The sequence below is a fragment of the Microtus ochrogaster genome, chromosome 22 (genome assembly GCF_000317375.1).
Source record: "Microtus ochrogaster isolate Prairie Vole_2 chromosome 22, MicOch1.0, whole genome shotgun sequence".
Taxonomy (NCBI): Eukaryota; Metazoa; Chordata; class Mammalia; order Rodentia; family Cricetidae; genus Microtus; species Microtus ochrogaster.
The window spans coordinates 25,857,785-25,874,274 of record NC_022023.1 but is presented as its reverse complement, the minus strand read 5'-3'; the positions used below and the strand labels follow the sequence as shown (position 1 = coordinate 25,874,274).

General features: G+C 48.3%; 1 protein-coding gene across 1 annotated transcript in view; it reads left to right on the top strand.

Moving 5' to 3' along the window:
• Adamts17 (ADAM metallopeptidase with thrombospondin type 1 motif 17) overlaps positions 1-16,203 on the top strand; it is a 302,714-nt gene extending 286,511 nt beyond the window's left edge. Inside the window, exons 22-23 of the mRNA XM_005357779.2 lie at positions 13,109-13,286; positions 14,509-16,203. Of these exons, the coding sequence (XP_005357836.1) occupies positions 13,109-13,286; positions 14,509-14,675 (345 nt within the window). The 3' untranslated portion in view covers positions 14,676-16,203. The remainder of the gene's footprint in view (positions 1-13,108; positions 13,287-14,508) is intronic.
• The last annotated feature ends 287 nt before the right edge of the window (positions 16,204-16,490 follow it).

Below are 16,490 nucleotides of genomic sequence, written 5' to 3'. Positions count from 1 at the left end.
GAAATATTCAGTCATGTACAAGGGCTTAGGTGCTTGATTATCGAGAGTCGTCATTGAAAAGCAAGTCCCTGTGGGTATCCCCATCATAATCTTGACCCCTTTGCTCACATAATCCCCCCTCCCTCTCTTCGACTGGACTCCAGAAGCTCGGCCCAGTGCTCTGCCGTGAATCTCTGCCTCTGCTTCTATCGGTTACTGAATGAAAGTTCTATGATGACAATTAAGGTAGTCTGATTACAGGGGAAGGCCAGTTCAGGCACCCTCTCCACTATTGCTAGGAGTCTTAGCTGGGGTCACCCTTGTGGATTCCTGGGAGTTTCCCTAGCACCAGATTTCTCCCTAACCCCATAATGAATCCCTCTATCAAGATATCTCTTTCCTTGCTCTCCCTCTCTCTCCCTCCCCAAACTCAACCTTTTCTTTCCTTCATATTCTCCCCCTCCCCATCATCCCTTTATCCCCTCCCCCCTCTCCATTTTCTCAGATCTTGTCTATTTCCCCTTCCCAGGGGCATCCATGCATGTCTCTCTTAGGGTCCTCCTTGTTGCCTAGCTTCTCTGGAGTTGTGGACTGTAGGCTGGTCATCCTTTGCTTTATCTCTAATATCCACTTTTGAGTGAGTACACACCATGTTTGTCTTTCAGGGTCTGGGTTACCTCACTCAGGATTGTTTTTTTCTAGTTCTATCCATTTGCCTTCAAATTTCAAGATGCCATTGTTTTTTTACCACGAGTAATACTCCGCTGTAAAACTATACCACACTTTCTTTATCCATTCTTCGGGTGAGGGGCACAGAGACAGCTGATCCAAGCTAGTGGGAGCTCACTGACTCTGGATTAATATCTAGGAAACCTACGTAAGACAAACCTAGGCCCTCTGAATGTGGGTGACAGTTCTGTGGCTTAGGCAGTTTATGGGGCCACAGGCAGTGGCACCAGGTATTAGGAATTTTTCCTAAAGTGAGAACTCTGCCGACACAAAATCCCAATCAAGCCAAATCAAAACGAGCCAAATTAAGAAATATCCAGGTTTAATGGGATTCCTGCACTCTCGGGAGGCCCCAAAGGGGGAACAGGGAGGCTGCGAATGCAACCACTGGGAGGAAGGAAAAAAGACCACATGATCCTCTTTTGGGAGTTCACTTAAATACCCTGTGGGAGTGGGCCTGACCCGTCGGGGACCTGGCATGCTGGGATTTGGAGTCCAGACCAATAGAATTCTCAGGCCTGGAGGCTAGGATAGATGCAAGGGGCTGGGGTCTATGCTCCCAACTTGACACCAGGATTTATCCCTAGTGCATGAACTGGCTTTTTAGAGCCCATTCCCTATGGAGGGATACCTTGCTCAACTTCCATAAATGGGGGAGGGGCTTGGTCTTGTCTTGTCTTGATCTGTCAGACTTTGTTGACTCCCCATGGGAGGTCTTACCCTTCCTGAGGAGTAGACGGGAGAGTTGGGTGGAGGGGGAGAGTAGGAGAAAGAGACAGACTGGGGGACTGTGGCTGGTATGTAAAACGGAAAAAAAAAAACTTTTGAATAAAAAAATTTAAAAAAAGAAATCACGGTACAAAACGAAGCAGAGATGTTAAAAAAAAAACACACTGTGGTGAGAGAAAAGGGAAGGGCGGGGTTGTGGTACAGATGAAACAAGTGCAGGATCTACTCTTTGTCCTTGGAATTCTGTCCTTCTGGCTTCCTTTTCTACCATTGTTAGAAAGGAAGGGAGGGAGGGAGGGAGGAAGGGAGGGAGGGAGGAAAGAAGGAAGAAACAAAGAAACAAAGAAGAAAGGAATGACAAGTCCTTTCAAAATTACCCTTGGAGCGTAAAGAATAGTAAAAAGTAGTCTTTAGGGGCTTGAGAGATGGCTCAGAGGTTAAGAGCACTGACTGCTCTTCCAGAGGTCCTGAGTTCAATTCCCAGCAATCACATGGTGGCTCACAGCCATCTGTAATGAGATCTGGCCTCTTCTGGCTAGCAAACATACAGACAGAAAGAACACTGTATACATAATAAATAAATAAATCTTTTTTTTTTTTAAAAGTAGTCTTTAAAGTCGGTAACAACAGCATGGTAGTTCTGAATTTTCTTTTTTTGTTGAAACCTGATTATGAGTCCACCTGTCCTCAGCAGGAAGCCTGTTAGCACCAGGGAGATGCAAGGCCTGCCTGACTTTTGCCTTGAAACCAAGTGTGGGTAGGCACCTGGGACAGGTAACTGAGCCTCCGTTTTGAGGTATTTTTTTTTATTCAAAAGACTTGGGTAAGGCTAGGTTTTACTAGAGTGAAAAGGAACTATGAACCTTGTAGCTTCCAAATCAATTAAAATGGCAAAGACTTACCCAGTAATCTGAACAGTTAACCTGGACTCCTTCTTGTGTGGTAATCTTGATGGATGTGTTGGGGCCAAGGTCCCTGGGCAGCATCAGTCTTTGGCTGCCAGGCCCAGAAGATCTGAGAGATTTTTCTGTAAAGGAGGAACTTGGGAGCCTGACCTACCTTGGCAAGGCAAAGGGGCACAGTCGACCCTCCAGTGCCCAGCCAGTTCACAGCTTGTGCAGGCTCCTGGGGTGGCTGAGGTGAAGGGAAGTTCTCTGCTCAGTGGCAGGTATTGCCACATTTGGAGCAGGCTCCAGGTAAAATCCCCTGGTACCCTGTCTTCTCTGGAGATGGCCTCAGCTGCTGCCAGAAGCTGGTATTTCTGTCTTGAGAAGCCTTTTCCATCTTTCCCTGCCTCTCCTTCCCATTAAACACCTTAAATGCCATATTCGAATCTCTCTGAGGGTTTGAGAGCTGTCAACTGGTCTCTTAAGTTCTTTATTTTAATATGCCTGATTTTGAATATCATTTACATTAAGCAAGCTTTAAGTTTACTTTAAGCTTATTTTCAGTTACTTGCCTCAGGCTTAACTTTAATAGCATATACAGAAGTCTGTATAATAGGGGATATGAATTGACCTTTCTCTCCAAGCTTGTCCCTCTAAATAAATTACATAAATACTTAGCATAAGCTGGGCGGTGGTGGTGCACGCCTTTAATCCCAGCACTCGGGAGGCAGAGGCAGGCAGATCTCTGTGAGTTCGAGGCCAGCCTGGTCTACAAGAGCTAGTTCCAGGACAGAAACGAAAAAGCTACAGAGAAACCCTGTCTCGAAAATCAAAAAAAAAAAAAAAAATACTTAGCATAACTACAAACATAGTTCTGAGTACATTAAAGAAATTGATCACTTATAAGGTGACTGACCAATAGCTTTTATGTTTTAAGAATCTTTAGCAGTTTACAATGATTTCCTAATTTTATACCTGCTACATTTGTGTCTTAGAATTTATGAATTTTGAATAGAAAAACCCTTAATATCAAAGTAAACCTTAAACCGTAAATACATTCCATGGAGATACTGGGAACATCGTTTGTTTGATTCTTTTATAATGTACTTTTTACAAAATATCATTTTTATGACTCAGTTTTTTTCAAATAGCTAAAGATTAACAACATTAGGAAAGACAAGAATGGTTAGACACATATTTTTAAGTCAGTTTCTGTTACCCTGAATAGACCATTATAACCTTAGGAATATATAAACCTTATCCAAAATATTATAGAGGTGTGATGTAACTATATTTAGCCATCAGTAACTCCTATTGGAAATGGCTTACCTCCTAGCTGTTCTCAAAAACAAAATGTCTTTTCACTGGGCTTTTCTGTTTTGTTTTCTTTCTCCCTGTCACAGAGTCAGGTGGCTATCCTGGCCCAGAACAAAGGCTTTGGCAACAACATGCTTGGATCTAAAGTGGGCATCTCCAGGGCCAGCTTTTTAGTAGGCTAAAACAGCATGTGACGACTTTTCCAATATTATTCGTACCCAACAGACATTTGAACCTCTGTAAGACTGAACCCAGTGATCAGACGGAGGCCTGAGAGCAGAGAGCAAAGGCAGCTTAGAGAAAGCGAGAGGGGAGAACAAAGAAGGCTTAGAGATGAGAAGTTTCTGGATCATTTGCTTGTGCAAGACAGAAGTTGTCACAATCTGCGAGAATTTGGAAATCGAATGTGCCATTTCCTGGCCACTGAGACTGTCAAGCTTGTGTCAAGCCATATTTTCAGTAAAATTAAGACAATGAGACTTAATAATATCTCAGTCCAAGGAGGGGAAAAGATTAAAGAAGGCAGGGGAGAGAAGTCCAATAGTCTAAGCTTGAATATGAGAAGAGCCCATGGTTACCTAGAGGAAGGGAATAGCCCTTGAAGAAAAGGTGCCAATAAAGAATCTGCAGGATCAAAGCAAATAGGAGGTTGATGAGACTTACCATAAGTAGGAGTCCCGCCAGAAGGAGGATCCCAAAGGACAAAAGCATTGGGAGGGAGACACTGTAAGGAGTGAGTTCCATAGAACAGTGTCGAAATCCCTGAGAGTATCCCCAGAGGATGGAGATTTGTCAGTGAGATGCCCAGGATCTCAGGGGAGAGGCATCCCTTGCCATGTGATGGGGGCCCAGGACTGCATGGCAAGCTCCCATGAGCAAGAAAGAGAGCAGGCAGCTGTGAGAAGACAACCACCCGAGTAGGCAGGAAGAAACGGGTAGGGATAACAGGTGGAGAAGAGAAGCAGCTGAAGTGGTAGGCTCTACCGTTTAGACCGAATATGCTAAGTGACAGAAGCCAGCATAGACGAACGATACAAGCCCAGGAGAATCCAATAGCAGTTTGTTTCAGTGAGGAGGAACCAGGACTAGGGAAGGGGGGGCCAGGCAGTACCTCCCAGGTGTCGGTACTAAATGTAACAAGGGCACAGTGAAACTACCAAACAAGCCCACTCCCTAGGTAGAAAGAAAGGTTTGTTGAGGAGTCAAAACAGCCAGGCTTTGTCTCTTAGGGACTGAGAACAGCAGAAAGTGAAGAAAGCCTTCTCAGTTTTGAGGACATCAGAACATAATGGGACCTAGAGTAGTGACTTTGATCTATTACAGGTTTGCTTGAGTTAACAGGGAGCTAGGTCTAGAGGTCCCGTTGTCAGACGCAGTTGCAGGGTGGTGGTGGCAGGGGGATGGCTTTTCCTGACAAACAGAAACCTGCTTCACAAGGTTTTCGAGGAATGCTGTTTACGTGGTAACCTTTCTGTTTACCCAGCCAGAGTTCAACCTGAGTTTGAACCCAGACTGTCATTTAGGACATTGTCAACTGCGCTGCCATTGGGGAGCCACTTTGAACCTAATACTCTATACCTGTACAACACTGTTGGGAGTAACTGGAGCCCTCAATGCTCAGAGCCTGGGAGAACTGAGCAAGGATCTCTTTCTATCATCCTGACTCCAACAAGCAGCCAACCCTTCGCTAGAGTCATGTACAAGGAACACAATCATATTCCCCTCCCTGCCATTGCTCTGACCTGCTCTGTCTACCTCCGAGGACACAATAGAACTTTCTAGTTCCAATAATTCATTGCACCCCATTAAATGCAGAGCCTATGTTCAGCCTGGAGGTGTGGGACACTTAAACCGGGACAAGGGTCAGTTCTTTAGTATGACTGCGAATCTAAAGTTGAAATGTTTCCTAGTCAAGATCACACATGTCCTTCAACCACGGAAACGGTGAGACTTTCCCCATGAGAAATGAACTGTTGCAAAGGGATTAGAATGGGTGGTGTTTTAAAAGAAGTGAGGGACAGGGAGAGAGGGGGAGGGAGGACAGGTGGGCTAAGAGAGGAGCCAAGAAGTCAGGAGCAAGCTGGGAGACCAAGAGATCAGAATAGCCAAAATGGTGGGGTTAAATAGGTATCAGAGGAGCTGGGGGAAGGGGCCCAGTGCAGTCCCTGGGCTGGAGAGTTTAGGGTAGGGTGGAATATGCTAGGGTGATTCTGTAATAGGTAGAGACTGAGGGAGGGTGGTGACCAGAGCCCACTTTTGATATGTTAAATAGGCACCTTAGTTCGCCATTTGTCCTGAGTCTGAGATCTAACTAACACAGGTGAAATCTGCTGTCTCTCCTACCAAAAAGATCAAAATGACAGTTGACCTCCTGGTAGCTGTTAAGTACCCTTAGAAGGAGCTGGTCTGACTTATAGGGCCTCTAAAACACCCCAAGGGAGCCTTCTCCACCAGTCTGCAAGTAGCCTGGGCTCCTCCTGTCTGGGAGATGGAAATGGTGGCACAGAAAACATAATGTGCAGAACGTATCTCTGAGCAGTGTCTTTGTTAGGGTTTCTAGTACTTCAATGAAACAGTATGACCAAAAAGCAAGTCAGGGAGGAAAGGGTTTATCTGGCTCAGGCTTGCATAGCACAGTTCATCATCCAAGAAAGCCAGGACAAGAATTCATGCAGGGTGGGGACCTAGAGGCAGGAGCTGATGCAGAAGCCATGGAGGGGTGCTGCTTACTGGCTTGCTCAGCTTTCTTATAGAACCCAGGACCACCAGCCCAGGGATGGGACCGCCCACCATGGACTGAGCCCACCCCTATCAATCATTAAAGAAAATGCCTTACATCCAGATCTTATGGGGACATTTTTTTCAAGTAGGGCTCCCTCCTTTGCAATAACTCTAGTTGGTGTCAAGTTGACAAAGACTAGCCAGCACAAGCAGTGAGCCGAGGAGGAAGAAGAAAAGCCCATGTTGTCATGGTCACACAAGCACTGTGGTCAGGATGCTCCCATGGAGCTGTTGGACACTTTGCTGTGCTCTTGACAGGGTGATGAGGGCTGGAGCGCCATGGTCTTAAAAAGGAGCCAACCATGTCATGTGAAGGGTTCTCCCAGAAAGCTCTTCTGCCCCATGCCACTGCAGAGCCTCTGCTTGCATTCGGTTGCCATCACCACTGGCTGTGAGCCTGTGACCACATTACTGTGACTCTCAGCCAGCCCTGCGTAAGCCGCTGATTGGCAGTGGATGGCATGCTCACCCACCAAGATGCAAATGGCAGGCTGCTCCGTGTGCTGCCTAGGCCTCCTGGCCAGCACAAGGGTCTGCTAAGCCCCAAGAGCAGCATGAAGTCAGTACCATGTAACCCTGAGAGCCCCTGCCTTAGGGAGTCCCACATGAGGTGCTGGTGGGAGGTCATACTCATTTGGGTGGAATCCATGAGAAAGTGCATCCACTCGTGTGACCCGTTTGACTCTCACAATCCTGTCCCAGTCTTCTACATGAGGAAATAGAGGTTCACATTAATTCCTAGCCTGTCTGCAGCTTTTCCTGGGGAACCATGGCTCGGCACTCAGGATGGAGAGGAAAGTGATAATGGGTATCTTCTGCCCTCAAGGGAGGGACTGAGAGCCACCCTTGCAGACTCCACCATGCCAATCCTCTGAGGATGCCCAGCCTGTTTGAGAAAGGCCGCTTGTTCATCCCGGCTGCCCCAGAACCAAAATAATCACACAGAAACTATATTATTTAAATCACTGCTTGGCCCATTTGCTCTAGCTTCTTATTGGCCAACTCCTACATCTTCATTTTAACCCATCTCCATTAATCTGTGTATCACCACATGGCAGTGGCTTACCTGGTAAAGTTCTGGCATCTGTCTCCGGCGGGGCTACATGGCTTCTCTCTTTGCCTCCTTTCTCCCAGCATTCAGTTTAGTTTTCCTCGCCTATCTAAGTTCTGCCCTCTCAACAGGCCAAGGCAGTTTCTTTATTCACCAATGATGTTCACAGCTTACAGAGGGGACTCCCACATCACCAGCCCTTGCAGATAGATCATCAGTGGGTGTGGTGCTCTCTGGCTCTCTGGCTATAAAGACCAACCTGAATCAGGGCTGTCAGGTTGCAAACTCAGAGGAAGGAGAGGCTCTGGGACACCAAGCCAAGACTGCATGGAAGGCTTTGAGAGCAGAAGCGGGAAGGAGTGTGTGCGTATGTGCATGCTTGAGTCTAACTTTTCCTTCCAAGTCAGAGTTAGCAAGGTCATCATGGAGGTTTTTTGTTTTGTTTTGTTTTGTTTTGTTTTTTTTATTGTCCAGACCAGCTCTTTCTGGTTTCAACAGCTGCCCGGGTTTGTTCTGTCTCTGCCAAGTCTGGAGGGAAAACTGTCAGGAAAGCCCTTGAGGAACCAATGACATTTCACCAGCCAGGTACCTTTCTGACCAACCTACTGTGGAGGTTCCTTCTCCACGTCTCCTATGAACCTACCAGAGGCAGGGTGGCTTTCAGATTCCCTCAAGAGGCTAGGAGTGCTTTCCTGCTGCCCTGGGAGCTCTTCCTGCCTCAGTCTACCCAGTCCCATTACAGGCAGGGTAGCCTGATCTGAACTCCTCTACCCCCCCCAAAAAAAAAAAACAACAGTCCCACAGGACACCTTTTCTCTCACAGGATTCTTGTAACATATTTTTATAATTAAATCCTGAAAGCATCCCATTAGAATTTAGTGTTTACATTTTCTTACAGCTGAGAACGGGCAATTCCTTCTTGCCAGGAAGGTGTCTTAGGGCAGAGCTTCTGGCCAGCAATGGGGAGGAGGGGGCTGGCTCCTCCTGCTGGGGGTGGTCAAGTCGCAAGGCTCAAGGCTCACACCTGCTATGAAAGGTGCCCCTCAGTCTCCTACAGACGATCAGCCACTGTGCTTCAAGCACTGCACTGACCACGTGACTGTTAACGTGAGAACTAGACCATCGGTAAGCCCAGGACACAGTAACAGGCAGATCCTGCTCATAATGGCTATTATAATTACTGTTATTTGAGAGACGCCAGGCGATGCTACTGCTGCACAGTGTCACAAGGGCCCGACAACCCGTTTCCTCCTGTTTGCTTAAACTTCTCCAACCAGGGAACAATCTCTTTTTTCCTAGTCACTTGGTAATTTGCTTTTAAGAGCATATGAGAAAAATCCAAGCTTAATCTCTGTTTGTGTACTTCCTGAGTCTACATCCTGACTGTTTTTAGTGTAGGTGGGGCGTTGTTAGTTTCTTGGTTGCTTGTTTATTTTTTGTTTTGTTTTTGTGCTGCTGCCGAATGAAGCTGTAAACCAGGGTCTCTTCCTGCACCTAAGGAAGTGCTCAACCACGGAACCACGGAAAATCTTTATTTCCACACTGTTTTTCCCCCAGGGCACCTCTGCCTCAGGTGTCTTTGATTTTGATTCTCCCTTGTTGCTCAAGCAAAGGGTGCTGGGGCTGCATGGTCACCAGGCAGAATACAAAGGGTTTTATAGGTATTTGCTCCCAAAGGACAGGGAGGAGAGCATCTTTTACTTAGCCTGACATAAGCTTTCCTTCATGAATTTATGGCGGGTTTACTTCTGTCTGGGCTAACTGAGTCTTAGGGAGCCACAGTAAATGCTGATGGACCGAGCCCCTTTACAGAAGGGGTGGGGGCAGCCATGAGAGAGCTTCAGACAAGACCAGATCTGTTTGTATAGATGTGTTTGCTTAGGCTGTAAAAGCCTGAAGAATGGCTTCTCAGCAAGGCTCCGGGGCAGACTCCGATGCTATCAGGAGACACTGTCAACTCCTCACTCTTTAATTAGGGCTGGGGCCTCAGGGGAGGCCACAGAATGGAATTCACAGTATGCCTCTGTTCTCTGTAACTCGAGCCTGGGCTCCCAGAAAGGTGCCACGCAAAAACAGTCCCTTTTCGCCTATTGTGCTCCTGGAGATCTGGTTGTCAGATCAACCCTGAGCTAGATTCTAGTGACAGGGTAGCAGCCTGACGAACTAAAGAAAGCCACCTCCTGGTGTGCCTCCCTCAACCTCCTGCAGCCTCCTGGTGTGCCTGCTGCAGCCTCCTGGTGTGTCTGCTGCAGCCCCCTGGGCTGCCTCCTGCAGCCTCCTGGTGTGCCTGCTGTAGCCTCCTGGTGTGCCTCCTGCAGCTTACTTTATCCTCAGTCACACCTTTGCTGTTGATAGTGATAACTCTTCCCATGTTTATCGAGGCCTGTCATTTCCCAGACTTCTGCAGGGTGCCAGTAGGCTCATCTCCCACCAGTCACTCCCTAATATGATAAACTCAACCCAACGACCTTTCCAACAAGACCGTGTGCTGTGTGACTCTGGCTAGGGGCAGGCTCAAACCGAAAGGCAGCCAGTGCAGAAGGATCATCAGTGGGAATTCTCCGCTCTTATTTCCTGAGAAGCCCTTAGCATGGGATACTAAAGCCCACATGCCATAGCAGGCCTATGAGGTCAGAGGAAGCTTAGGGAGGAACTTAGTTCTCTCCTTGTACTTAGCCAGAGCACCTGACCTGCTGAGCCATCCCGCTAGCCCCAATTATTTAAATTTGTGTGTTAGGCATCTGGATTTAAACATAGCCCTTTTCTTTTTCTACAAGTTTTAAATTGAGCCTTATGAACTCACCGCTGAATGATATAGTTCTGTCCATCACGATGGGATGTTTGTGTTATCTGCTCCAGCATCTCCTGAGACACCCATGCTTTTAAGCAGGGCACCCAAAGTCTTCACCCTCCAGCTTCACTGAGAAGCTTCTGAGTGGGATGCTCCCCAGGGGCCTCATGGCATAAACCTTCATGTAGATTTGGGTTGACTGACATGGCTTGACGTTTCACCGCCTGATGGGATGGTCCCAACTCAGTGTGACATTGCATTGATAATGGCTTTGTACCAGATGGTGTGGCTTTGCTCTTCCTTGGTGTGACTGCACTGACAATATCTCTGACCTTTCTGTCACTGACCTTATTAAAGTGGACTCGGTAGGTGTGATTACTTCGATAAGTGGTCTTTATACATTTTATGACCCCCCTCTCTTTGTAATTATGAAATCCTGTCTCTAGGAGTCAGTAACTAAAATTTTTGCCTTCATTTTTTTAACCTCTGGGCCATCTTCCATAAGACCCATAAGGAACCTTGATTGGGGTTATTCAGATGAGTGGCGTTTTCCCAAACGCTACTTCGGCTACGAAATATTTGAAAGCATACCTCGCTGCCCCTGAGCCCAGAGCAGTTTTGTTCTTTACAAAAACATGAAGCATTTATTTGAATGGGAGCTGTGACTGCTGCCTCCATCCGAGCCCACCTGTCAGCTCTGCATAAACCCAGCAGTCGGGTCTGCAGCTGGACGTCATTCCAGCTTAACCATGCCTAGCTGGATAGAAATGCATGATGGCTTCGTGGGAGGAGTTCTTCGCCTTTCTACAGAGCACAGAAATGCGGGTTAAGTTGGGGCTTTCAATCCCAGATATCCACTGCAACCACCTAACAATCTTAAAAAAAAAAAAAAAAGTGATATCCCTGGCCTTCCCTGATGTACTTCTTTGTGGGGGTTAAGACATCAGGATCTTTTTATTTCAAAGCTCACCAGGTTACTCCTGCAGCCAGTCCTAGCTTCCTAAAAGACACCCCTAAAATTCACATTGCTCTACTTCCTTGTATCACCTCAGCAGCCCTCAGACATCTGTGAACCCTGATATGGACTCCTGAGGTTAAGGTTGACACCTAGAAATCTGCATTGGCAATGCCGGCTGAATTCTCTGGGTGGCAGGAAGCCTCTGGTGGGTGTATCCGGGACACAGACCTGGGCACGAAGCCAGGCTTAGGGACAGCCTTGCACGTCAGAGAGTCTGAGCTGGTCGGAACATGCTGAGGGGCCCCTGGTGGGGAGCTGCCTTCTTTTGTGATTGAAGACTGGTGATCTTTCCAAACGGCATGCCCTTGAATGTTTACACTCCATAGCATGATCCTGCTTGTTAGACAGGAAGGCAAAGTCCCTGCTCCCAGAAATCTCTCTGAAAGGGAGTTGGCAATGACTCCCTAGGCAAAATGGTACACCAGTGCCTCCATTGGGCCTGTGACTCCCCATCACCTCCCAGGAAGGCTCTCCTATTCCAGATGGGATGGGAGAGACTCAAGGAAACAGGGCTAAGAATAGCACCTGGCTTTCTCGGCGCACGCCGCATTTTAAGGACAGTCCTTTACTCTCCCTACCTGGACACTGTTATTAACTCCAGCTGGGCTGTTGTGCAGCCTGGGCTATATTACAGTTTTGTAGAGTGTCCTCAGGACCCCATAAATCGGGGAGGGGTGCTCTGGGGACACCAGATGAACAAGGTGTACACGTGGCTGTGGGTCTCTACTTGGGAGGAAACCAACTTAGTGGAGGAACGACTTATGGGGGCCTGGGGAGAGTAAAAACAAGGAGCCAAATCCGGGGAGAGGACTAAGCTACTCTGGGAGACAGTCAGGAGCCACTTGCCATGGGAGGGACTTAGAAAAGCATCCTTAGGGAAACTGGCCCTTGAAAACATGGGATGCACGTTCCCAAACCTCGAGGGCCAAAGGCACGGTCCACGGATGCCTCATGCAGTCAGCAGATGCTGCAGGCATGGGTCACTGACAGTCCTTCTCTAAGTAGGATTGGGCTCGAGCCAGTGAGAATGTTGTGTGTGGTGGGAGATATGGCTGAGGACCCACAAGTTTGTCATCTTCAAGGGTCTCATCTTGCTCAGACTTCTGTGCTGAGATGTAAAGACTGGTCGAGCAGTTGTGTTTATGCCAGGGTCACCAAAACATGGGACCGATGTCCCCTAGTTTGCAGGGAGCCATCTTGTCATCCTCACTTGATGGCGAGAACATTCTAGTCTTCTTCTTATAAAGGCATTAATCTCATCCTGGGCGCCTTGCCCTCGATACCTTGCCTGATCACCTCTGTATCAGTGACATTGCATTGACAAAATACCAGATAAAATCAATTTCTGTTTAAGGTTTTCGATACAGTCCTTCATGGCGGGAAAGGCAGGTGTTTAAGGTAGCTGGTTACATTGTTCCCACAGTCAGGAAGTGGTAAGTTTGATTGCTGGTGTTCAACACATTCAGTCCAGGACCTGTCAGCCCATAACAACGCGCCACTCACAATGGTTCTTCACATTTCAGCCCAATGTAGTCATTATTACCGGAAAGGGATGCCCAAAGAGTTGTTTCCATGGTGATTCTGAATCTCATCAAGTCAGCAGTCAAGATGAACCACTGACTGGCCAATGCCTCAAGGGCCTGTCCCAGCCTCTGGGGGCCAAGGATTCGGTGTATGTTTCAGTGAGACATAGCATGCCTCTAGCAGGCAATGAGCTTCCTTGACTTGCAGCCATTGTAGGCACTTGGGAATGACATGCCCAGGAGTGGCTTTATGGGAGGGATATCTCATAGACCCTTAGCTCAGGCTATCCCTGTCTCTGGCAGTGCTCATCCACCTGCGGGAAAGGGCTCCAGTCCCGTGTGGTACAGTGCATGCACAAGGTGACTGGACGCCATGGCAGTGAGTGTCCCACTCTGTCCAAGCCAGCAGCCTACAGGCAGTGCCACCAGGAGGTCTGCAATGACAAGATTAATGTCAACACCATCACCTCCCCTCGCCTTGGTGAGTATCTCCCCTGACCCTGGCTTCTGGGTGCCACTGTCCCCCTGTTGTAAGCCAGAGAGCCCCCTTCTTTGAGCACTAGAGGCGCCAGTATTTGCTCGGGCTGAAGAAGGTTCAGAGGTGTTTGTCCATCCCCCCACAATCCTTGGGGTATCCTCACTCTTCTGACAAGGCAGGACAGCCTCAACCCTGACCCCATACTTCCTTCTGGAAAGAGTGACTAGGATAAATGCACAGGTCCTCTGTGCCATGACAGAGCTGCACATAGACGGGTGGAGAGGTGACGGTCTTCCTGTGAGCAGTTCTGCTCACGTGTCCATAGTCCAGCCAGTGACGGGATGACATGAGGGCCATCTACTGCGTCAACAGAATACTGACCAAAGGAACTTGTGGGAGGGGTTGCTGGGCTAGGCTTTAAGGGTACAGTCCGCTCTCCTGGGGAGGTCATGGCATTGAGACAAATGGCCATACTGTGTCCACAGTCAGGAAGCAGAGAGAAAGAGCGTGGGTGTTCACCTTCTTCCTTCTTATTCATTTCAAGGCCCCAGGCTATGGGACAAGAGCCACCCACTCTCAGGATGGGTCTTCCAACCTAAATTAACCCGCTCTAGCTAATTCCTGATGGGCATGCCCAGAGCCTTGTCACCGGAGTCATCCACGCTCCTACGCAGAGCCCCTTACCTGCCACCAAGGGCTCTCGGGCAGCTTCCTTGTGAGTCAGGGGGAGCCGCTGAGCTTGTAGAGGCGACACCCATGTCTGTTGCCATCGTGAGTCTACGTGGTATCTCTTTAGAGACCTCGCGGATACAAGGGTTTCTCTCTAGAGGACTAAGACCCTGAGAGAAATGTGAACTGTTTGTTTACCCTTCAACTTCATGCTTCTGTGGACCCTTTATTGTCCACTACTCCATGCCCCTGTGTTTTATAAACACCAACAGAAGCAGTATGGTATATCACAAACCAGCTCCTCCAAGCTCAGAACAAACTCTCTAGTGTCTCCCGCTCTGAAAAGGCAATGAGGGTACCTGAGTCAGGGGCTGGATGCAGAAGTGGATCCACAGGAGAAAATAGCATCTATATAGCCCTAGATGTCCATGAATTTATGTAAGGCTAATGCGTACTTGAAGGTAAGAGAAACCAAGACAATCATGGGTGGCTTCTATCTGTTTAACCAGGGCTTTAACCTCTGGGCACGCGTGTGTTCTTTCCGCTGTCCCCTTAGCTGCTCTGACCTACAAATGCACACGAGACCAATGGACAGTGTACTGCCGGGTCATCCGAGAGAAGAACCTCTGCCAGGACATGCGGTGGTACCAGCGCTGCTGCCAGACCTGTAGGGACTTCTATGCAAATAAGATACGCCAGCCGCCCTCTCCGCCAAGCTCATGACATACAGCACGGTGCTTGCCCAGTGCTCCGACTCAAGATCTGAGGTCTGGCAGTTAGTGAGTGGAGAGCCCTCACCCCACCCAAAAGCACACCAGCCCTGCAGCCAGAACCCCCAAAGCACCGCTCTGCGCCTACAGTAAGGCTGCCTCGAGAATACAGTTGCATAGAGCTAGAGAGTGGACTTGACCTTGCCATTCGTCCTGAACGTAATATACTGTTAACGGCCACTGGATGGCTTCCCAAGGATAAACTACACAAGAGTCACAAAAGAATTTTAACTTCCAAGATCTTATGTACCTCAAAGGGGCTCATCTGGCACATAATTATTGAGAAGAGAGAGAGAGAGAGAGAGAGAGAGAGAGAGAGAGAGAGAGAGAGAGATTAAGCAAGAGTGTTTAGCCATTGACATTTGAATTCCTCCGACTTGAAGTCGCTTTGTGGAAATATCCTAGAAATGAGATATCACATTGGAAGAGGCTCTGTCCTAAAGGCCAGCAATGCCCTGGTTGACCAGCCTGAGCTATGGCTTCTCCGGGAGAGGGCTCTGCTGCCTGAGTCCAAGGATCAAGACTTGGCCTCTGCCCACCTCAAAAACATGGTCTCAAAATCCTGAGCCTTGCCTTAGAAACCTTGCCCCTGAGAGTTTAAAATCTGAGTAGACCAACAAGAATACCAGTGCCATGTAACTCTGCACCCCACTTGTGTGGGGGGCATCCCCGAAGAGCTGGATTTGGGGAGCCATCTACTTTTCAGAGCTCAGAGGTGTACCCCACAGGGAAAGAGGGGGAAACCTTTCCTTAAGGTGCTAATGGGACAGGCGCACATGGTACACAGGGTACCTGTGTACCTGACGTAAAGGTGCCCTCAGCTCCCTCGGGGGTGTGCCAGCTCCTACTCTGCCTCCAGGTGTATCCACTCTGGCCAGCACTCAATAAGGCTTTGCACATTAAAAACACTCTCCATCTTGGCCAAGTAGCTTTCCATCGGCCTTTCTTCTGGAGTTAGGATGCCGTTCAGGACATCTGAGGACACGCATCAGTCAGTCCTGGGTTCTGCAGCATAAGGGTTGAACTTCAGTATCTGGGCGCAAGGAAGGTGTGCCGGGACTTGTGGAGGAACACCACCTGGCTGAAATTGCTGCCCGTCCATCAAGTCCTCTAACCCAGACCTCACGCCTGGTACCTTCTTCGCGGCTCACAGCTGTCTTCACTGACCCATTCCGATGTGACCTGAATGGATGGAGAAGGTCCTCTCTTCTCTCCCCATGCCTTCACTCCCACCACAGAACTTTCCTATCTCCAGGAGCTCAGAGAAGTGACCAGACTGAGCTCTCCGAGAGCAGACCAGCTGCCAGTCTCCCGGCTACTGTGGCTGGCTAGCCTTGCTTCACATCTTGGTTGGGTTTCGTGGGTGCTTATGTTTGGAACTACCTTGAGGCCCATCTTCTCCTGGTGTCTGATAGAAGCTCTTGGGCCGGTTTCCATGCAATCATCTCTAAGTGCTTTTTGATTTATTGGTGCTGTTTCTATTTTAGAGTAGGTTTTTATTTTTTTTTTGTTTTGTTTTTTGTTTTTTTTTGTTTTTTGATTTTTTTTACTAGCCCATCACAGAGACGTGGTAGGGGTGGCAGGGAATTTATTTGATTCCACTTGAATTGAAAAGGAGTGGTGCTAAACCTCCTTAGGTGCTCTGAGAGACTGTCAGGATGAAGTAACCCACTAGTCATCACCCCGATGCTGTGCTATACACTGCTCCCCAACTCACGTCTGCTCACCAGCAGACTCCCCAACTTGTTTCTAAAACCCACAGATTCCA